Here is a 24305-nt window from a genome sequence, read left to right as displayed (position 1 = left end):
TGGTATAGCTGCAGACGATTTGTTTATCTAGATATGTCATTCATCTCACAAAACCACAATATTCGTGGACACAAGTTTTAAAACATTCAACAAATCATCTCTGTCATGAAAAAACTTGCATCAATAGCTGAACAAATATATTTTTTTGCAACAAACATTGTTCAGCTATTTAGGGAAAACGCCCAAAAGAATTGCTTAGTCATTTACCTGGGCAAGATTATACGGGACTAATTGTTTATTCCCAATGCCGCAAAGGCGTGTAAATTTAGAGCAATAAAATTTGTGCCAATGTAAGCATCAAAATTGCAAGGGTTGTAACTATACTGAGGCTTAAATTCTTACCATTAAATTGTTCAATTTTTGGCCAATTATTTGTCAAACAAATTGTTTAATTTTCGAACATTTATTAAATTGTTTAAGATTTTAGCAGTACTTAAGACGATTTTAAATTTGGCAAATATTCACAAAAAAGTGAACCAGAGTTTTCTGTTTTTCAATTGGATAAAAAAACGTGAATGTTACTAAAGAGGACCGATACTTTACCAAGCAGCAAATTGTGTAATTTTTGACCATTTATTCGTCCCATGCAAATTATTATTCAGTTCCTATTGGTACTGCCATCAACAAGGGTCCTGAAAAGGTGGCCCTATTGCATTTAAAGCTCCCAATTGAGCTACGAAAGTTGTGCAAGCACAGCAATCGCTCAACTAGACAATCGCCAAAGATATCAATCCTATTCTCATGCAGAGCGCTAAGCAGAAAGGATAGATTCACACTTTTATAGTCTCTGGCATGACTCGGCCAGGGTTTGAACCCAAGACCTCCACCACTGGAAGTGAACGCTCTACCACAAGGCTGCCAGTCGGTGAAGAAATTGGCGGTTTAAAAATTGTCTAAGATTTTGGCAGTATTTGGGACGAATGTTAAAATTTGGCATTGTTCACAAAAAAGTGTACCAGAGTATTCTTTGTGTTTCAATTGGATAAAACATCGTTACTAAAGAGGATGTAACCAACTACAATATTGGTGGTGCAGTACGAATAAAATTTCAAAGGACCAAAAAACAAAATAACGGTGGTATATATGAAAATGTAATCTATTTATCTAACTATATAAATATGATACAAGTATATTTACAAAAATTAAAAATAGTATTTGCGTAAAATTTATTTAAAAATTATGATACAAAACACAGACGGAAATCTTTTGAAGCCGCAATACGACAGTATTATTCCTTGAGAGGTAAAAAAAAAACTCTTTTGTAGGGATTTTTTAGACTCTATTTGTATTATTAAAAGTAAAGGCACGTATTGATTGTTCGTTTGAATAAAAGAGTTTCTTTAGCCATCGTATTTTTTATTAAGATTTGACGTTTCTGAAGGTAAAAAGAGTTGATGTGTCAATGGACATTTCCTGTTGACAATTCTAGGTATCTGTCAGAGAAAGAGATTTCAGACTTCACTTCATATCATCCAAATACATCTCCGTCAACTTGTGAAGTACCATCAGACAATACTGTAACCTCTCATTCACATCTTCATTGCAACCTCGTTTAGAAACAGCCTGTAAACTAGTCACGTGGCTTTCTCTGCTTTGATTGATGTATGTCACTACATCGAGGTTATTTTCAGGATTGAGAATGATTTTTGTGTGATCAGATAAAAAGTTCACCTGCGCATAAAGAAATGAATAAATAAATTAACGTGTAAATAAATAGTTACATGGTCAGCATCGTCTGTGCAACTTAACAAAGCCTCGACATTTTACTAATTATTTCCATAGACTTAATGTTTATCAACTGCTCCTTAAAACAATGCATAAGATATTGGCTTCGGCCTCCTAATTTTTTTTACTTAGAAAAACCTATGGAAATGAACTAACGAATGCGACAAACTATCCATCTATTAACAAAGTTGATTTACCTGCAGTGTTCCATCGCTTAAGTACATCACCATGGCTTTATCAGTTCGAAACCAAATATCGATGATGGCCATCTCAGGGAATGTGTCCTGCTTCGTAGGATCTTCTAGATCACCACCCTAGAAGTTAAAATAAACTATCTTAACTCGCATTCTATTGATCTTGACTGCAATGTTTATTTTTTACCGTACTGGCGTCTGGGTGAAAGTTTGGTAAACAGATAGCAACGTAGACGTTTAACAGTACGATGTTGGGTGATGTCCATAGCGAATTGTCGACTATGTAATGCTTGTGTGTGCAATGTAGGTTGCGTGACAATGTCAACGAAACATAAGTTATGACTTACTTTGTGTGAATTACATATATATGTGTATAACAAAATGTCTAAAAATCAATGTCGAATTTGGTCAGTGGATTGGAACAAACAAAAATACGTCACAGGTGATGTTAGTGTGATTAACCAATAAATGACTTGTACGTTTTTTTTATTAACCAATAGTAAACAAGCATTTACCTTGAGAAGATGTTTATCCATATAATTTGAAAAGTAGTTTAGAAGGGTGACTTTACGACTGAGATCTTCAGGTATGTTGTTTACACTGAACCGGAAGATATTTCTATCCTCGTCAAAATATTGGAGTCTTCTATAACGGAAAGGTAACAAGAAAATTAAAGAACTGAGACTCTTATTATCCCATGCCACATGATGTTGGTAGTGGCGAAGAAAAAGTGACTGACAATAACTAATGATTTGACTTTGTCTTTGAACTTGCCAACAAGGACAACATAAAATGATGTTACCTTTTTGGGGCATCAACCGCCAGCGTTGTTCCATCATTATACCGTATTACAATACAACCATTTGAGAGCTGCGCACCAAAGCCATACTTGTTACTATAGTCCACCCATTTCGTAATCCACAATCTATGGGGGTGTGCAAAACCTTCCACTAAACTGTTCTCCTCCTCAGAATCTGATGTGCCGGTCGAGATCGGATCAGACAGAGCAGTGCAGTGTGGATCGGGCATTGAATTAAGACACGTGTTAAGTCGTTCGTATAATGTTTGTGGAGTGTGGTATCCATAAGATGTCTCGTTCAGCTCTAAAGACAATGCGTTTATTTAGTTACGGCAGCCGAAACGTTTTGACTAAACCTCTCTCGAACCACAATTGAGCCTCACAATAAAAAAAGAGGCTAGGAATGACAGGTTTGAATATAGAAAGTTTTTGATATCAAAATAACGGAAAACAGACTGATAACACTGCAAGTAAAATTAAAAAAATGCAAATCTTTGATCATTGGATTCAGAAATGTGTTATCTTTAGCAGTATTTTACTAGTAAATGTTTTACGTATACTTTCTTAAATGACAAAGCGTGTATACGTACCTTCTTCCAGGTAGTGTTCGTCACAGTTTACGTTGGATTCTTGACTGTCAAACCCACTCTCGTGTTGATCGTCATCAACTTTATCACGTATATTTATCTTCGACATCGCTTCCTGGATTTCGACTTGTTCCGAGCCAGGGTGGCGTACATATCGTTTATTCGAAGTACAGTTTTTATTTTTCATGGAGGTAAATTTAGGTGGCGCAACACAACATATGGAAGGTAAGTGTCTTGGAAAGAACCCCCGTGTAAAAAATTCATCATTTAAAACAGTATCTAATCGTGGCCGGTCTTCCGGTCTTTCACTTAAAAACTTTTGTATAAGTTTAGCCGCAGGTCTTGTGATCCTGGATGGTATGGCATATTCATTGTTTCGTATTCTCATGTACGTATCTTTTAAACAGCTCGTTTCAAACGGCGGGCGACCAACAAGTAACGTGTACCTATATAGTAAACAAAAATTAAATTATGGCAACCGAAATTGAATGTAACAAAATTACCACAAAAATACCATAACCGTTCATTAATTTTCCTATATATTTTATAGTATCGTTATATTATATTTATACTTGCGCCTATGAAATCCATTTTAGGAAATATTATTCTGATTTCGTATTTAGTAATGCTCAAAAATCAGTATGATTCAAAGGATACATTTGGTTGAAGTAAAACAAGCCGTGTAAATTTGCAAAGCAATTGAACCAAAACAAAAACACACACGTTAACTAACACATAAACAAAATAAACATAAAACGCAACTCCGTACCCAGGACTCATTTAAAAAAATGACCTGGGACCGAAGTTGTTGAATCCACGTACCTTGTGCACCAAAAACAAAACATAAACAACACTCAGTGACGATGCACACATAAAAAAATACGAAAATGATATAACGACACATGATGACGACGTCACCAGTTGACTTGAACCATATCGAACCCTCCTACGTGCTTTCTTCCCCTTTGATTCTTTTCGAAATTACAATTTAAAATGAATAATGACCAGGAAAACCCCCGCTATATCGAACAGACTCGTTTTGATGCAAGAGGGTTCGTTATAGCGGGAGTTAACGGCGACGTTGTTTCGGAAAAATAAAATATACAAAAACTTTGTGAAATCATTTGACGATGTAACTAACACTTAGACCTACTTAAAAAATCACGGTTAAAGTTAGTTTGGCCAAGATTTAGAGCTCGTAACTCCTCTTAAACACGCTTAGAAATTATAATTTATGTAATGTGGACTAAAAATCTGTAAGCTTGGCCGTACATCAATTAAACGTATAACTTCAGATACCTGGTCAAACACACTTACGTGAAAACACGCGTTTACCACTCACATATAACATATATAGGACGCAATTAACGCTACGTGGTCACACATGCAAAATTTAGTAGCGCACGCAGCGTTACTTACATCACGCAACCTAGTGCCCAGGTATCTACTTCAAAGGAATGGCCTGTTTTGCTGAGCACTTCAGGAGCAATGTAGTTGGGTGTACCACACACAGACCTAAAAAAGAAAAATAACACAGGTTAACGTTGTCTCGCTTATTTGAAACAGAAAACGAGAAAAATGATCGTAATGCGTTTAATAGAGACATACATTTCCTTTTTGCCGTCTTTATCTGCTTTAACTGCTAATCCGAAATCCCCGATTCTGATCTCCATATCGTTGTTGATGAAGAGATTACCCAACTTGATGTCCCGATGTATAATTTGCTCATTGTGTAAATAATATACTCCTTTTACAGCTTGCGCCATGAAATATCGCACTTCGGGTTCGGTTAATGTTCTGCGTTGTTTAAGTAGTTGGACCATGGACTATAAAAACAAAAAAAAGGAATGGTCACACTAGCTTTGATAGGCTGCTGACTTTAACCCTACCAAACTTTATGCGCTGAACCATAACAGAACTAAATTGTATTAAATAAGTACTGTTATCTTCGGCTTCATTTTGTGGTATTGAACACACTCGTCACACGTACCTTTCGACTGCATAGTTCCAATAAAATGTAAACATTGTCATCATCTTCGAAGAAGCAGTAAAAACGAACAATGAAGTGTCCGTTGAAGCTTTTGTGTAGTTCCACTTCATTAGCAATCTAAAACAAGGACTATAGTGTATTGAAGAGACATGAGGTTTTGGAAGGTGTATGAATTAAAACATCAAGGTATATCTTCAACAATTTTAGATCCGAAATTTTTACGATTTGAGCATTTAACACAAGCCTGTAAAATTTATAAAACGTGTTTTTATTCCGAAGAGAATATTTATAATTTATCCAAGATATACTTCTAAGAAATAAAGAAAATTTGATGGGCAATGGCAAAATCGGTTTGTTATTTTTATCAAAGCTTTTTTTAAGAAAAAACTCGTAAATTGCAATTTCTTGCTCGGACTATTTTAGCGATTTATGGATAAAAATGAAAAAGAAGCGGCAGCAAAAATAGGGGCAAAAGTTAATTAATATTTTGGACCCTTTTTTTAGGGTTCTTATAAAGATAAGTAGTTACAAATGACATTTTCGAGACTTTCGTATTTTCATGGTGCCATTCGATTCAATATAATGACGTAATAATAAATTCTCTACGTAAGATTAAATTGTTAAATAGACAAGTAAAGCATGAAAATCCCTATGTTTATTACGTAGTTGCTATGGAGATGTCGTTATCACCATATATGGCGGAAGCTTTAATCACGTTGTCAGTTTGATATTGTTTGTGAAAATCAACAAACACGTATTGATGACATTATAATAATATTGCATAATTTATGCGTTCGAATTTAAAACCACGTGTTAAAATATTTAAGATCCGTCAGACGGCAATGAGTAATGCGTGTGAGTAATTCTGTTTCCTCACCTTTTGCTGTTGATGCGGTTTTGCGATGCGAGCTTTCGAGATGGCTTTGCACGCGTATTTTTTGTCTGTTTGAACGTCGGTAACTTCGTAACATCGAGCGAATCCACCCTGAAGAGGAAATATAATCACACTAAATGTGCCGTTCTGTTGAATGTACTTTTATATATACGTACGCACCACGGAAAGGAATGAGGTGAAAACAGAAAAAGGGACCATACAAGGCGCAAGATTGGATTGCAGTACTAAGCTTAGGGATAAGATGGAATGGGAGAATTTTATTTGCACTTAGTAAAATTTCCACGAAAAAATAAAGAATTATGTGTATTTGAAAAAAAATTTTTCGAAGAATGCATTTCCATAAAAAAATTTTACAGCAGGTAGCTTCCATAATAATAACCGTGATAATAACAAAGATATGGTAAATATCACACAGTGTAGTAAAGTATATATAAGTACATATAAGTATATAATATGTATACAGGATACCAGAATAAAGTTGGCGGATTTTCGCGAATCCTTTTACCATGGTAGCCAGGGGACTCGAACCGGGAACGTAACTTTTAATGCATTACGGGCTCTTATCCACTGAGCCACGTCGTCGGCAAAATGAATCCTTAGAATCCAGACAACTTCGGTATTTTGACGCTTACGGGCCTCCGTCAGCGGGATAAGTATATAATATATATATACTAACATTCTGTATAAACTCGCACTTCAGTCGATGTTAAATGTTAACATCAGAAACCCAGCGAATTTTTTTTTTAACAAAAAAAAACGAACATCACCTACCTTTCCCATGAGACGACCTCTCAAATATTTCTTTCCGGATTTGGGGTCCACAACAAACTGTCCAACTTCCGGCAGGATGGGTTGGTTCTTCGTGTGTTCTTTATGCTTGTGATTTTCATTTTTCGTATTCGTCGTCTTCCCAGTATTCAAGTTGCGATAGGTAGCTAACATTCTTCGAAGTTGTAATTTCTCGATCTGAAATTAAGTTAATATTATGTTAAAATGAGTTGTTCGAGAGAGAAAAAATATACAGCAAGTAAATCAACTAGTTTTGTTGAACTCACATAAGCACGCTTTCGCACTCCGCTAGATTATACTCAAAATGAGCAACCTTAATTCTGATTGGTTCTTTTCTCAAGAGAGCTATTGCTATTGGTTATTACAGTTTCAACTCGCTTTTCTATTGGTAAAACTATTTATTTATTATGAACAGTGTGGTTTTTTGATGTTGCCTGATTCAGTTTATTGATGTCCCCAGTGAATACAGTTTGCAAGCAGCTGTGATTAATGAAACAGAATGAACGCTCGGTCCCTATAAAGCTCTATTAAATATAAATACTGTTCGTTTTAATACGATATTGTGTAAAATTAAAATGATACTTTCGACAAATGCGCACAACACATTAAAATAATTTGGCTTCATAATAAAAAGTGGCGTGTTTATTAAACGCCACGAAAAAAACAAAACAAAAACAACGGGAACACTAAAAGGGGCGGTGGCCGCGTTCTTGGTTTGTGTGAATGTATACCGTTAAAATAGGTCGTTCACGCTTTATTTTAACAACTTTTTTTATTGCAACTGAAATAAAAAATATACGTTGAAAAATTCACAAACACGCGAACAAAGGCTCGTGTTGTTAAATAATACCAGAATTTTAAGGGGGGGTTTTGCATTGCACTACCAGATTACATTTTTTGATGCAACTCCTAAACGGCAACTATGGTTCTTTTAAAATATTTTTACTGTTTAAGTTTACGGTGAAAACGTTATTTCAATGTAATTATGACGGTTGGTAAAGCAATGATTTAGTTAATCTGTTACCAAAAGAGCAGAATATATAAGACACTCGTTTTTAGTACAATTTAAGACTTGGCAACCTTCAACCTGGCTAAGAGGCTGTTTACTCAAGGTGACCAGTTCACCTCGAAAGTTGCTGTGTTGGATAAAATCTATTTCGTGCTTATATCCACTTTTCCATCCGACATTTTTTGCGCATAAATCATACACACTGTGATATATTTTTTTTGATGTGTGGCTCATAGCGAGCTGGCACGCCATGTGAACACACTATATTTTAGGAATGTTTTTAGGATACCGATAACTCGTTGTAGGTGGCTAGCCTGGTTAACTCATTTATTTCATTTCCACTCTCACTTTCTGTTATATGATATATTTGGATTATATATATTTTATATCTATTTTATTTATTTTGACTAATTCGCATCAATTACGACACTGTTCCACGAACTCTGAAAATGATGAAATCACTATATTCTTTGGTCAACAAATATCACGTGATACTTTTAAACCAATTACAGGTTTTTCAGGGTAACCATTATGATTTGAGGGAACACACGCCGTTCACACAGTCATCTTTTCATAAATAGGGGCCGAATTTTCAAACCTCTCTTATTGTGTAGTTTTAGGTGAGCTTTTGCTAAATTAACTTTACTTTAATTCAGATACTTGTAGTTCTTGTTTAATCAAAGCTTGTTTTGCGAGAGTTTGACTGTGAAACGTTTGTATTTTTTCCTCAACCGATAAAATTGTACCATATGACATTTCGACCAGGAGAATAGCTCAGCTTATATAAACAAAACAAAAATGGAAGGTTATCGCGAATCCTTGTGTTATTGGTGGAATGTGACAAAACATACTCTTTCAATTCTCTACGAACAGTTCCACATTATAATCATTTCTATGACGGCACCTATTATATTATAGATCTAAATTAGACGAGGCTAAAAATAGAGCAAACGTCCATCCGTTAGGCAGAATATTCATCATCATTTTGGTCAGAATATTTGACTAAGTGCAGTAGTCTAATTCTGATTACCAGTACATCATATAGTATTAATAATTCTATATTGAAACGCAATCAGAAGGAATCAATTTGTTTTATGCACATGATCATTTGGCGAGCACTTTAGAAATACGAATAATCGCTTGGTATTCTTTTCGAAATAAACTTCTTTAGGAGATTAGATATTATACTCCTTGTTTGCATATAGTCACTGCACTATAGAATTGAAGAATCCGTTCATGTCCCATATGGCGGTGAAAAAACCGTCAAGTAAGCGCTAGCGGCTTTGACATTAGACAACAAGCCCTGGGGATAAGGATGACCTACAACTCTCGGGTCAGGTTAGTAGGTTTAATTGTTAAAAATGTTCTGCTAAAACACAGATATGCAGATTTTGCATCCTCGTCCCCAGGATTTCTAGGTCTCTGAGCCGTTATGAACAACAAGGGCCGCTAATAAATTAATCGAAAAGGCAAAATGCCCTTGAAAGGAGGTTGCGGATTTCGTTTTATTTAAACTGAAAGGTGGTTACGAGATTTACACTTAGTATGTACAATATTACATCTTACTCCACAGACTACACCACCCCGTCTGTAGTTTTTTCAATTTAATATTGCATTTGTAGATATAGTCTAGTTAACTAAGCTTTCTTCGAGGACAATAAAACGAGTTTCTCTTATACGAAAGCTTAGACTGATTAACCAATAAACACAAAATAATTTCTCAGGGCAAACCGCAAAATAAAATTAACGAATGAGCATAAAGCTGGTAAGCAAAGAGCAATAGAACCAATCAAAAAGCGTAGCAAGAAAATACCCCTGACCTGAACGATTTGCGTTGTTCGAGTTAAACAGTCTTTGTTTTGGTTAGGACAACGTTATACAGTCTTGTTGACTTTGGTTAAACAGGTTGGAAATTAGTATAGCAAGAATAGACAAACTTGAATTTATGAAGTTTAGATATTAGATTGATAGTGTTAAAATGATGCAGCCTGGTTAGAGAAAAGTTTACCTTTGAAACTTCTAAAGTTTTCTCCTTCAAAAGTCGCCACAATTTTCTTTTGACGTTGACATTTTCTCAAATCGTTAAAATGAAAACCTTACATTGCAAACATTGCAGCAAAGAAGAAGAAGAAGAAGAAGAAGAAGAAGAAGAAGAAGAAGAAGAAGAAGAAGAAGAAGAAGAAGAAGAAGAAGAAGAAGAAGAAGAAGAAGAAGAAGAAGAAGAAGAAGAAGAAGAAGAAGAAGAAGAAGAAGAAGAAGAAGAAGAAGAAGAAGAAGAAGAAGAAGAAGAAGAAGAAGAAGAAGAAGAAGAAGAAGAAGAAGAAGAAGAAGAAGAAGAAGAAGAAGAAGAAGAAGAAGAAGAAGAAGAAGAAGAAGAAGAAGAAGAAGAAGAAGAAGAAGAAGAAGAAGAAGAAGAAGAAGAAGAAGAAGAAGAAGAAGAAGAAGAAGAAGAAGAAGAAGAAGAAGAAGAAGAAGAAGAAGAAGAAGAAGAAGAAGAAGAAGAAGAAGAAGAAGAAGAAGAAGAAGAAGAAGAAGAAGAAGAAGAAGAAGAAGAAGAAGAAGAAGAAGAAGAAGAAGAAGAAGAAGAAGAAGAAGAAGAAGAAGAAGAAGAAGAAGAAGAAGAAGAAGAAGAAGAAGAAGAAGAAGAAGAAGAAGAAGAAGAAGAAGAAGAAGAAGAAGAAGAAGAAGAAGAAGAAGAAGAAGATCTGCAATTTAAAAGGTGTTCAGCAATGATTTTTAAATGCAGCATTTCAGATATAAACACTCGCATACTAAGTGACAGTGCAGTCTCAGATTTCTATAAATAAAGACACACATTTATCCAAACGTTGTTTACATAAGGTATGCAGTTTTTGAACTTACAATTTGTGTGATTGTGCTACATGCTTTCAGCTCTTCCTCTTGGAATCTCTTCATTGTTCGTCTCATATTATAGCCCATACCATCAAAGCTTGCACACACTACACACATTGTGAACCAACGTTTTTTGTAGCTAGCTATCAACGTCTGTTGTAAATCAAAGCATAGGCTACAGTTTGGTTATACACTGATAGAGATTTTTAACAATCATTACATTGTAATGTCTCATATATTGCTTCATCGTATTTCAACCTCGTTTTCAGGCCCTTTTCATACGCTACATAGGGCCGTTGCTATTAAGAGACCAAAAAACTTTGAAAACGAGGTTTCAGGTATTTTTTTAACCTTTAATTGGACATTACTGTTACTTCAATTTCTTTTAGGAAATGAAAGGCAATGTTTGCCCTGAGCCTATCCAATTTTGAGTTGTAATAAAAATTATATCGTCCTGGTGACGAAGTCGTGTCGAAATAACAACTTGGTGGAAATTAATTCGCATTGAAATCCCGGTAGACGTAAACCATTGCTTTATATTGACGACATGTTCAAAACGGATTCTTTTCATAGAAAAGATCGGATTTTGACAGAGATTCTGGTTAATTTTTATTTTAAACTTAATTTTTAAATGATTAACCAGAATCTAATATGATTAACTACTACACCCAAACTTATACAAGATGTAAATTTAAATTTAATCAGATGTTAAGACCTGTCGTTTCTGAAACCGTATGATTTGTGTTAAGGCTATTTCTATGCTAATAGTGGAGTTGAAGTTGATTCGACAATTTCATTGGTGCTTGCCTCATGGTGGAAGCAATTGATAGAAATGTTTCTTTAAACGCCCTTTACGATAGCACAGCGTTTATTTTATATACCTCTTACAATATAACAAGAGCTCTTTTTTGGCTAAATGCATCTGAATTTTTAAAGTATTGAAAAACCGTACTTTATATAGAACAACACAAATATTTAGGTACAAATACCTTTTTAGTAGGATTTGTCTTTATTTGTGTACTTTCATCTTGCGTTTTAAGTCTATCACACATTCTCACATTGAACGCAAAAACGAAATTTACGTGAATTTCGTACCACAACTTTCGTGTTTTAAAGACAACTACATTACAGTCGAAAATATACGATAATTTTGATTTTGTGGCCTATTCAATCTCTTCCACGTGGCTTCTTTGTTCATATTTTGCGATCAACACATGGTGTTTTGTTGGTTTTCAAGTGTTTTTTATTCGTGGAAACAATTTTTTTTGTTATTCAGTAGTTCGTGTGCAAGTAGAAAGTCATTAGGCTTTATTATGAAAGTGTTAGAACAATCTGTCGGAGCCATTCTTAATAAGAAAATTAATAATAACCTCATTGGAAAAGTGGAAAGAAAGAGAGATTAATTGAAAGTATAGAGTGTGAGAATCATTTTAATTTTTATATAATTACAAAGCCGTTCATTATAAAGAAAGAAGTTTTGTCTAGGATTTACAAAATACTGGGGACTAAGTAGATTGATACTGAGAATAACTATTTTTGTCCCCAGAGTTCTTTTGAGATAAACCAAAGCGTTCTGAGAAAGCTAACAGATGAGAAGACTAGACGAAAGCAGGGAGAAGAACTATTTCTCTCTCCTGAAGATCAACTTTCTCAGCTGGCTGTTACTAAGTTCTCATCTGCTGTAGTCAATCATCCGCAAAGAATTTTGTTCAATTTTATTACGTTGCTAACAAGTCTCTAGTTTTATTTCAGAACTTCACCTAACGAAAAGTGCTTGTTTCCGTATAGAAGGTAGTGAATTCGGTTTCCAAACATTCCAACAACTATACTATATCACTCTGGATGCTGACTTCGCGCGAATTACCTAGTTTAAATAGTAGCTACTTCGTCACTGTCTTTGCTTTCTTGCGTCCAAAAAACACGTTAAATTATCTCAATGCATTATCATTCTTTCGAAGGTGTAAAGTATTAAGAATCGAGTATTCTTAGCAATTTTTTGGATAAAAACTTTTGCGTTCTTCTTGTGTTTTTAATTGCAGTAACTTTATACTACACCAGTGTTCAATTCATTAGCAATGAGAACCCGATGTTAAATAATGATAATGACGCTACATAATTTCCATCCAGGTAATTCTAGACGGTTAGGTAGCCAATAAATAAATAGCTAGTAACGTAACGTACTGTAAAACATAAATATTTAAAATATTTTCAACTAAAACAATACATACCTCTCTTTGTAAATCAAGTTCGAGACGCTGCCGAATATTTTTAAGGACTTGATAGTCATCCGATTCGAATGCCTGTTTTTCATACATGGCTATCTTTTTTTATTGTAAAGAACTAATACAAACTAAGGAAAGAGTTAAATCGATAATGATGAAACAACCTAAAGTTTCTTGTTTTTTAAATTCCTTCAAACATATCATATATTGTAAAACCACGCATGCGCAATGTGAGGTTATCGAAGCGTAACATTCTTCATGCTAGAGAGGTTAAATCACATACGAAGTAAACAAAGTTCGATTATTAGTTAATTGCCGTACGAAATGTACATGGAAACAAAGCAACCTATTATATTTTGCGCGGTGAGAAAACGTTCGAAAGTTTAACATGTTTACAATAGAATGTCAATTTCACTGAGCATGCCCCACCTTTGGCTCTAAACGCGAAAAGGTTTGTGTCAGATGTAAATTATTTAAAAAAAACAAAAAGATGCAATATGTATGGAGATTCGAGTGACCTCAGTTTTTTTTAAAAAAAGGTATTATAAATTTTTAATCCGAAAGTTTGAAAGCTAAGCGAAAAGAAGAAGCGCATCTAATACGCATTTACGGCGCATTTGAGGGATATTTTGAAAGCAAGTTGCCGCGGCTAATTATTTTAAAACCGGCCGGCTTTTATTTGCAATGCATGCAATACGCCATGCATGGCAATTTTGCAGAATAACACATATCAAGTTTTAAAAAAGTGATGGGCGATTTTAACTTATAATTTCCAACGAGCATAATATACGTCGTAAGCTATCACTGCGCATGCTTAGATTTTCTTCGAAAAAATTTCTGCGGAAAAAGATTTACCTCCTTGTAACTCAAACACCAGATAACTTTCATTATCTCAAACCATTTTTTTGGGTCCCTTAAACTTTCGTTATCACTTTTCTTATAAAAAACTCCGACTAATTGGGATAACTCGAACATTCGTTAACTCGACCAATTTTCCTAGCGTTAGACATCAACTCGTGTCCACTAAAACGAATCTTGAATGTGAAATTATAGCGATAAAATAAAGTGGTGGATTTTGTAGTCTTCAGTGGATTCAAGATTAATGATATGAACATCAAGTTTTTTCTTCCCCTGGATATAATGCATACAAACTTCTTATATAAGCACCGTCGTAGGCGAAGAAATTGCAAAAAAATGTTTCATATTAGGCAACGCGTGCAAAAATGTTGCTCTAGGCCAAACTCGTCCCCAACGTCTTTTGTCTCTTTTTTTTTAATTATGTAACCCAAACGAGCATATGTTGGTTGGTAAGTCCAGGCCAGGATTACAAATATCTGCATTAATTGTTCGATAAAACAAACACAAAAACGCAACCGTTTTTATTGGTCGTTGAATACACCTACAGATAGGGATATGCCGATGTTGGGACAATTCATCTTTATAAGGACAGAATTGATACAGAGGAAGTTGAGTTTAGATCTAACATAGTCTAGATCAGATTGGAAGAGGGTCATTAATATACCCCGTCTAACCCATGCTAACATGGAAAACGGACGTTAAGCCGAGAATGATGATGATGATGATATGCGACCAGAAACAAACACGAGAGCAGCTTATAACAACGAGATGCAGCTACATGCTCTTCAAGAGGTAAAAGAAAGAAATGACTAAAGAAATCAAAAATGTCCATTTATTTTTTCGTTCGTCAGCTCGTCGACTTATTTGTCCTTAATTTTGTTTGTTTGTTTGTTAGTTTGTAAATACCTGGTTTAATATATATTTGTGATTGTAAAATAATTGATTTTAAGAAGATATATATCATTAAGTAATATTAAAACAGTAGTTTCTTTCATAAGGGGATAAGAGTTAAAATACCAACAAACAATAGTTAAAATGTAATAAGGAATGATAAAAAATTTCTTTCTTAATTAACACTAGTTATCATAAGGTTGGAGTTTTTCTCGCACTGTGAGTAGCTAATCTACACGAAATATATGCTAATAGTTTTGTTTTCTACCGAGAAACTTAAATTTTTACTTACTTATCAGTTGCTGATATTTTTCTCTGATTGGCTGAAAAAGCGTGCAAAAAGCTGATATTTTTTTCCTGATTGGTTAATAACTCGCTGAGTGAAGTTATTATTTTCTTGAAAAACGAGAACTTGTCGGAAAATTTGTTCCATAATTTTCTCCTAATTAACTAAGAATCAATCATACATATTCACAGTAAAATTATTCTTTTGTTTCGACATTAGAGAGAAGTGTCAGGGCTTCCCACCCACCGTAGATATTTTAAGTATAACTGTGAATTTAGGTTAGTGAGCTTATATCTATAGCGCGTTGAAGGAGTTTTGTGTGTAGTTCGATTGTTTAACTGTGCTTATATTCAACTTGAGAGTAATAATTTCTGATAAAAAAGGTGTGAAATTCCTTCACCAATGGATTTTCTGTTCTAATATTCTCTTAAATTTTATTCTCGCAAATTATTACAATGTTTAGTACTATGTCAATGAATCCAGCCAAAGCTGTAGAGTCCATAAACTTTAATCTTGAAAGCATCAAACACCCTTGAAATTAGTTGCTGGGGGCGCTACAACCTCGTCCCGTCCCCTTGGGAAATTAAGTGAACATTACTTTGTTACTGGTGTTTCACTTAAACTACAATAAATTGGACGGTAATTAAATCTACAGTCATTTCTACTATTTACACAAAGGTGATTTTAAAATGGGATGACAGGACAATTCCCACCCTGGATAATCGCCCCCCGTATAATAATACGCCCCCGCTAATCCTCCTCGATAAATACCCTCTGGATAATAACCCTAAAAAAACTAGAAAAAAACCCCCTGATAATTATCCCCCGTTAATTTTTCCCTAGATGTTTGCCTTCAACTTATTCCGACAGCATAATTGCGCTAACCCTGAAAATTTTCCACTAATGCGATTTGAAATGTTCTCTCAGGATCATAAGTTTCTGTTTGTTTTAGCCATTTATCTTCGAATCTGGATTGCAAGAACAGCGCGATACTGACGCCGCATTTTTCTTACACCTTCGTATGTTAGCTGCTGTTGCTTTCGTACCATCACAAGACGCTGAAAATGCAGAAATGTAAGTGGATTAGGAATAACTAGATGGATAGGTACACCAGAGATGCTGACGAAGTTCCTGACTATTTTAAGGAAACATACCTTAGTCGCAACCTCGACCCCAGGGCTCTTTTTCTTTTTCTGACAATCTCGGACGGCGAGAAGAATCCGAAATTATCAGAAAGAAAAAAAAGAGACCTGGAAACGAGGTTGACATAAGTCGCTATCGTATCAATGCACTGCGTCGATTTTCATTATTCGCCATAGGATGGTTTTACATATTAAAAGAGTTACCTCGCACGTATGTTTCCTGAACGTGTTGGTAGTAAATATGATACGTATAATTACTTAAGAGAAAAAAAACAGTGGGAACGAGGTTGAAACCCGCTTTCTTTCTTTTGGAATAAATGCACATACAAACCTTTCAACTGTCTCATTTGATGCATTAAAATCACTTCGAAGATTAATCACTCGCTTTTGGGGATAAAATATCGGAAATATACTTTTTTTTCACTCTCTTACGTACTTATTTTTTGCACCTCGATCCGGATAGTTCAACTGCTTCCCTTTAAGATATCCTCTCTATGAAATATCGCTGGTGGTCACAAGTTAATGTTGCTCAGAACAGCTCCAGTGTTTTTGTTCGTGTTGTAGCTATTGCTTCAGTTTTCAGCTCAGTATTCCAATATATATTTCAATATAATTTGCTTTCATATTTAACATATGTAATAACGCAGATGCAATATACTTATCTACTTTTAAAGAGATTTACCCTCCAGTAAAAATTACTTCCCTTATGTTGCTTGTTATCAAAACACGTGCACATAAGAAATTTCTTGTGTCAGTTGGTTGGGATCATTCAAGGGCAAAGCTTCCCAGGCAAAAAGGTATCTGGGAATGATAAGAATAATTATTACTAATGGAAAATGCAATAAAAATACTGACTTATAAAAATACGTATCATACATACAGCAATAAATAAACACAAAAAATTCTTAAAGTACGCCAGAAATTTTATTAAGAGAAATACTTCAAACAGCACCAGAAAAAGGGTATAAAACAAAAGCAATGGAAACAAAGTGGTCGACAAGGATTTACGAAGGAACACGATCTCCCAAAAGAAAGAGAACCTGTCAGAAGGACTAATAAACTGCTTCAGATGATGGACTCCATATGTTCAGATCAACCGTTTTTCTATTGTTTTTCTGTATTTCTTTCCTCCAAAGTTTAACAATGACCTCGTATTTTTTTTACCTTATTCTATATTCCAACAAGAACCTCAAAGGTTATGTTACAAAGTTTTAAGAAACCACATAGTATGATTCCTCAGCATATATGCAAGGAAAAGGCATGTTATCCTGGTCACACATGCCCATTTTAAACCAGCACTGGGTTATGTACACTATATAACAGGCATCACACCCACGGCAACACCAGCCCCGCTTCTAGCTTCCGGCATTGAATCGATCACCTGCCATTCACCAATTTCTGGTTCGTACACCTCCACACTGTCTAGAAACCTTTCACCGTTATACCCACCCAGGGCATAAATTTTGTTGGAAACTATGGCAACGCTTAGTGCGCTTCGATGTTCGTTCATAGGTGTGATCATGGTCCACTTGTCTTCCAAAGGACAATATCGTTCAACGCTGTTTAATTGTGCCACGCCGTTGTATCCTCCTAGTGCGTACACGTGACTAAAAAAGAAAGGATAAATAGAAATAGAGTAGTTTTAAAATGTCTAAATGTAAGCAGGCTATAAAGTAAACTATCGATAACTGAAACCTCTCAGGGACCAAGAAAACAGTTAAGTTACTGAAAGTTCAAGTTACTTATTTTTGCAAGGACTAAAAACTGTTTATTTTGCACGCATTAATTTTTGGGAGTACTAAAACTGTTGATTTTGCACGCATTAATTTTTGCGTGTAGTTAAAACTTTTTATTTTACACGCATTTATTTTGCGAGTACTAAAACTGTTTATTTTACACGCATTAATTTTGCGAGTACTAAGAACAGTGTATTTAGCGTGTATTGCTGCGAGTTGACTGTAATTTTTTTTCTTGTGTCACAGACAATAAATATGTAGGAAAACATGCTTTTTAAGCAATTTATATTTTTTTGGTTTATTTCAGATATCTCTCATTATCATCAAAAGCATCTAACAAAAGTTGAGATTTTGCAAAATTCCCAGAATTTTTCCGATTTCCTTAAGTTTACCCGGGTTCTCGGTTTTCACTAAGGCTTAACTAGAAAGTTTCCGTGTTCGGTCATGAATTTGTCAGCAGCAGCTTACCCGTTTAACGCAACCACACCTGCACCGCTTCTTGTTGTATTCATGGGTGCGATATTCTTCCATTTATCTGTGACAGGACAATAACATTCTGCAGTGCGAAGTCTGTTTTCAGAGTCAAAGCCTCCCACAGCATACAACAAGCCCTCCAAAACTGCCACGCCTACTCCTAAAATAAATACGAAGCTCTTATAAGTTAATCCACAACTGAAGTCTATTTTGCAAAACATGTTTCAAGAACCTGAAATTATCTTAATACTGATATAATACTGCAAGAGATACCCCAAATCCTGAAGAGTGTGGCGTAGAGTGCTCGCTTAAGTAAGTGCGTATTTTTTTTAATGAATTGTTTAACTTTTTTTGCTGTATTCAAAGTTTTTTTTCGCAAAGAAAGAGTAACTTTTCACAATTTTAGCTGATGAGTGTTATCGCAAATATGGCAAATTTTCTCTTCTCACCCATTCGACGAGCGCTCATGGAAGCCACTGGATTCCAAATATCATTTTCTGCATCATACTTCTCCACTGTATTTAAGCATACAGTTCCATCGCTCCCGCCCACTGCATATATAACGCCATCTAAGGCAGTGACGCCCAAACGGTGTCGTGTTGCACTCAATTTAGCTATATTGCTCCATTTGTTGGAAAACGGGTCGTATGTTTCTACAGATGTGATCGAATCTAATTTCTCACAAGAGGAGTTTGTTCTGCCACCAACAAGATACAGCAAACCACCTAGTGTCAAAATAAAATCTCTTGGTATACTATACCGCAATAATAAAAAGCCTAAACTAGAACTTTTAAGAGGTAAAAAAAAAACAATCAGTGTGATGAAAAATTTAGCGCGGATTAATTTTTAAGTGATTAATAAATAAATAAATTAGAAATAAAAGTAAACTCATTATTATAGAGGAATAGTGGAAAGATCAAATTTGTCGCAAAAAAGGATACAAGAACCGACTATTTCTTTTCAAATTTTTTTCTTCTTCTTCTTTATTGCTAAAAAAGGTTAAGGTCAGTTACCAAAAATGGTATAAAAAATCTTGAAAACCCAAGCTGGGTTAATTTTCGCAAATTGACGATCTAACGATCTGATGATTTGTGGCGCCGTAGCTTAGTGGTTATAACTCTTGCACTTTGTGCGGGAGACCACGGTTTGATTCCCTTTGACAGAGATTTAATATGGACCAGGCAATGTTACTATAGCCCTGGGTTAACCCAAGCCATGTAAGAAACATTGGGGAGATGGATGGATGTTGCAGGGAGTTGTCTGGTAGAGCGCGGACCCTATTTGGGTCTGCGTAACTTAAAATGAGCATTAAATACTCTGGAACTCCCGATATAAGCCATGACCTCTCCTGGAAACAATAGACAGGGTATATCTCTTGATATTTGTAAGGTCAGCCATGCAAAATATGCACATATATCTAAATACTTTGCAGGAATAATGTTTGCGAAATTTGTGAAGACTATCGTATTGTTTTTGCCAATTAAAGTAATTAAGAAATTAGATAGTTCCAAATGGTCTGAGAACACTACACCATCTTCGCCTATAAACTCACCCACAAACACTGCACCAGCTCCACTTTTTGGCTTTGGCATCGTTCCTAATCTAATCCAGTCCCTTGTTTCAGGGTTCAAATATTCATGTGAAGCAAATGATTTTTTGTTGTATCCGCCCATACAAAATATAACAGTGTTTCCAGCCGGCATGCGTTTTTTAACGGATACACAACCTTCTTGAACATCCTAAAAGTAGAACTGATTTCTATTTATCCATAAAAATAAGGTAAAATATATCAAAATTAGATGACATCAAAATTCCATAACAGATTTAAAGTTATAGGATATACATTTTCTTATCGAAGGAGTGTACAAAGATTGTAAATTAAAACAATGGCCACAACTTAAAGATTAGGGGATTTTTCCGTCTTTCTCTTAAATAAACTTAATTGGTAAAATTTAGGTCTGTTCTATAGGTTCAATCCCCTTAAAGTATCCAAAGACATAGAAATAAAGCATTTTTCAAATCAATCATATCATAACTGCATCCATCTATTTTGTGATTTTGTGATGTATGCAAAATCGATATACCAATGTCTAAGGCCCTGGGTCGCGTTACAATATTTGTCTCAAATATGACAAAAACTTTGAGTAAATTATAAAGGTTGCAAAGTTATAAAAATTGTAAAGGATGTTATATGTCAAAAAATCATTTATATACTTTACAAAACTTACCTTTAAAGCTGCAGATAATAATTTTATTGAGAGTAAATCATTAGAAATAACATGGTTGCTTTTTAATTGTGATGTAAGAAATGTCTGAGATAATAACTGCAACCTGACATGTGGTAACAACTGCGGTATTTTATCTCTTCTTTCAGTAAAATTATGTTGAATCCATGAAATAGCAGCATTGAACACCTGCACAGAGAAAGAAAAAGTAATGTTTTATTGCATACGTAAATATTCTTGAGTAAAAGGTCCTTTTCTATGTATATGTAAGAATGTCGAAACATCATGTGAGGCGTGGTATCTTGGGGAAATGGTCTTTCACCTGAAAAACCCCACCCTCTTCTTAATAAAGCTCATCTTGTGACACAAAAAGGTTATCTAAATCAACTTACCTTTTAGCATGTATATTAATAAGAAAATGTTAATTTGCTACATAAATCCCCTTAAAGTTCTAAAAATATATCCAGGCAAACCTGTCTATAATGCAAGTTTATTTTGGGTGACATAGTGGGTAATTTTTGAAGGTTTGGAGCAGAGTTGAACAGCAATGAGATTTATAATAAGCCCCATTAACAAAATAAAGCCACTATTTAATGATTGAGGTATTAATAAGAAATTAATTGGATGGCATGTAGAAAAAAGGATAACAAAAAATTACAAAGTTATATATTGATGGTCATGATTTTGATGGTCAAATGGTCATCAATGACCTTTCAACATACAAAAAATCTTCCAGGCTGCCTGAAATATATTTCAAAAAACTGTGAAAAATTCTTTTTAATTTTTTTTAATTCTTCATATTTTTTTAAATGTGGTTTAAGTGACCAAAATATTGGTCTAAAATTTAAAAAAAAAAACATTTCGATATAAACTTAAATTCTGATAAACTGAAATAGGTGGTATAATTGTCTAAAATTTGGTGTTTTCTCCCTCCTACAATTTGGTTCTCACAAGTACCATCAAAGGACAGACACAATGAGAATATTCTTTTTAATTAAAAACAGAAAGATACCTCACTCTCTGATCGCACGCACAGATCATTTTGATCTAGGAACCATCTCACTCTTTCAAAAGGTAAACATAGAAATTCCTCTTCTTTTACAACTTCACAAAAGTGGCGATTGCAATAATATTTTGATTTTTCCTTGAGATTCAAGCAACCATGACTCTCCGAAAATGCATATATGCCTAAACAGTTTGCGGGATCCAACTGTTTTTCAAGAAACTCACAACACTTGTCTTGAATCAATTTAACCTGAAGGATAGTGGCTACATGTAAAAGACTTTGTACATTCTTTTGATTCACGATTATCTTTGAAGTATATACAAAATTTATTATAGTTTCTACTGCTTCAGGATCCATGTCCTTTATTTTAATAACGTCTTGTTTACGTTCTATTAAGTCATGTGAAAACATGGAATAAAAATAGGGGACTGATGATGCGAGAAGTAGTTTATGAGCAGTTATTTCTCTGTTTCCAACAAGAAGTTTTACATCAGAAAAAACACCAGAATTCTTGAGTGATTCTATTTTCACAAACACCTCCTTTCTATGGCTATCTGATAAATCAAAATACATCTCAAATTTGCGATGATATTAAATAAGAGCTGGGTATATATTTTATTTGAAACAAGTTTAGTTTCTTGGCCCTTTCTCTTTTAACCAGACAACGTTTCGGCCACTTTTGTTTTGTTGTTTTAAGACATGACTTTTATAAAAAAAATTGTGAATTGTGAGGCTCCAACGTTTCCTCCAACGTGCGATAAACTTGCACGGGGCGAGAAGTGCGTGATTCCTTCTCTCAAATGGAAATTAAAAAAAGGTTGCGAAGCATTCTCGCAAATTGCAAGCAAAATTGGTTCATCAATTTGCTTTTTAAAATTAAATTAAAATTAAACGAACACAGATAAAGATTGCATTTTCTCAAGTAACACAGATTAAGGCTCCCAGAATTAACCTAACCTAATTTGTATTAGGTTAGGTTAATTCTTTGTGTCACTTGTGATGGTCTTACTTGGGACAAAGTTACCTATACCAAAATTATTTTTTTTAAAAATTTTCAACGTTATTCCGTCCGTTCAAACCGGTTTTCCTTAGCAGATTCTTCCCAGAAATCGTCAATAGAATGATAATTAAAACATCGTTTTGTGGTATTTATCAATACATACCCAGCGAAGAAGAGTGAAGAATTTATGACAAATTCAAATGAAGCCGTGGTCAGGCATGTGTAAGCAAAAAACTATTAAAATCAAAAACATATATCTATGTTAGTGTGGTGAATTTGCATACTTTACGGGAATCCTAATGCGGTGACACTTGATGGGATTTTTTTATTATGACGGTCTGTCATATTACGAAATATACCTAAATAGTTATTGATGGAAATAAAGAATGAGATTTATTGTATATATCTTAGTGTAAAATATTGTCTTGGAAGATAATTTCTTATCTTTTAAAGCCAATTTATTTGAACGTACCTGTCCTTTTGCTGTTTTTGTTTGTTTGTTTGTTTATTTCTTGCAGGGATGTTAATTTTATTTTAAATTTGTAGTAGGAGGTCCAGAATTAGACATTTTACATGCATTTTAATAAGCAGACAATAAAAACTACCAGATACAGCTAGCTAGCTACAGTCAGATAGGCTCCAAGCTAACTGGAAAATATATTCCAGTATAGGGACAAGAGTTTCATCGTGGACGCTTGCTGTTTTTAATCCCCAGACCTCTTATGCAAAAATTATTGTATAGATCTTATATAGACCTTTTTGAATGTTTAAATTTTTACGGTAAGCCTATTTGCCTTAACAATTGTGACCAATTGTGTGGCAGGCAAAAAGACGGGGCCTTTAGATAAAGTGAGGTCCTTCAGTCCCTAGCTCTAGTACTCTGTGTGGAAATCAGGGTTCGATTAACTCTTTATGGTGATTCAACATGGGCAAGTGAATGTTACCATAGCCCCAGGTTAACCCAAGCCATGTGAGGGAAATTGGGGAGATGGCACATTTTGTGGGCCATTGGATGTTGCCGAGAGTTGTCTAGTAGAGCGCAGGCCCTAATTGGGTCTGCGTAGCTCGAAAAAGAGCATTAAAAACTCTAGGAATCTCCTGGAAATTGATATTTGTGAGGCTAGCCATGTAAAATATGCACATCTATCTATCTATCTTCTCCACACAAAGGTATCATTACGACTTTATATAAATATATGTCAATCAGAAGTTATTCATCTAATATTCAATATGATAGTTTAAAGCCCTTAATTTCCTTCACCTAAGATCTGCATTTTTTTGCCTGTCAATTAGTTAACGCTTGAATGTCAATTATAGCTATAATATATATACGCATGTTTTATGTCAACAAAAAGAATTAGAGTATATAATAGCCATCTGCCTGCTTCCTGTTTGCAAACTAAATTTCATGTTTGCCGTTTTTAAATTTGCAAGTAACAAAATAAGAGCAAAACATTCAGACATTACACCCAACTTAAATCACACATATAGAAAAAATTGGCAACATAGATCAAGAATTTTTTAGCATGGCGTTTCTGAATGCTGACGTTTTTATAGAAATTCATTCTAAACATTTCCTAATTCAACAGAGTTTAAAGCCAAGTGAGGTAGTGAGGTAATTCTT

General features: G+C 34.6%; 2 protein-coding genes across 5 annotated transcripts; both read right to left on the bottom strand.

Annotated features, from left to right (window-relative positions):
- Positions 1 to 1078: 1078 nt before the first annotated feature.
- On the bottom strand, positions 1079 to 13248 carry LOC130630387 (serine/threonine-protein kinase PLK1-like). Of its 4 annotated transcripts, none has more exons than XM_057443873.1 (11): positions 13070 to 13248; positions 6962 to 7156; positions 6173 to 6280; positions 5296 to 5412; positions 4914 to 5131; positions 4725 to 4820; positions 3309 to 3751; positions 2722 to 3022; positions 2435 to 2564; positions 1923 to 2039; positions 1079 to 1671 (listed from the first exon to the last, which is right to left on the bottom strand). In XM_057443873.1, exons 1-11 carry the CDS (start codon positions 13154 to 13156, stop codon positions 1459 to 1461), a joined length of 2025 nt encoding a protein of 674 aa, XP_057299856.1. In that variant the 5' UTR covers positions 13157 to 13248; the 3' UTR covers positions 1079 to 1458. The 4 variants fall into 4 exon arrangements, with proteins under 4 accessions (XP_057299856.1, XP_057299857.1, XP_057299859.1 ...); XM_057443874.1 differs by lacking the exon at positions 13070 to 13248 and adding an exon at positions 11831 to 11908; XM_057443876.1 differs by lacking the exon at positions 13070 to 13248 and adding an exon at positions 9997 to 10132.
- Positions 13249 to 17060: 3812 nt separating this feature from the next.
- LOC130630386 (kelch-like ECH-associated protein 1) lies at positions 17061 to 22385 on the bottom strand. The gene is made up of 6 exons (XM_057443872.1): positions 21688 to 22385; positions 20679 to 20864; positions 20003 to 20189; positions 18900 to 19175; positions 18445 to 18610; positions 17061 to 17847 (listed from the first exon to the last, which is right to left on the bottom strand). Exons 1-6 carry the CDS (start codon positions 22252 to 22254, stop codon positions 17553 to 17555), a joined length of 1677 nt encoding a protein of 558 aa, XP_057299855.1. The 5' UTR covers positions 22255 to 22385; the 3' UTR covers positions 17061 to 17552.
- Positions 22386 to 24305: the final 1920 nt, after the last annotated feature.

This window comes from Hydractinia symbiolongicarpus, chromosome 2, assembly GCF_029227915.1.
Source record: "Hydractinia symbiolongicarpus strain clone_291-10 chromosome 2, HSymV2.1, whole genome shotgun sequence".
In the NCBI taxonomy this organism is placed as follows: Eukaryota; Metazoa; Cnidaria; class Hydrozoa; order Anthoathecata; family Hydractiniidae; genus Hydractinia; species Hydractinia symbiolongicarpus.
The sequence above is the reverse complement of the archived record's forward strand: the minus strand, read 5'-3'. Positions and strand labels throughout refer to the sequence as shown.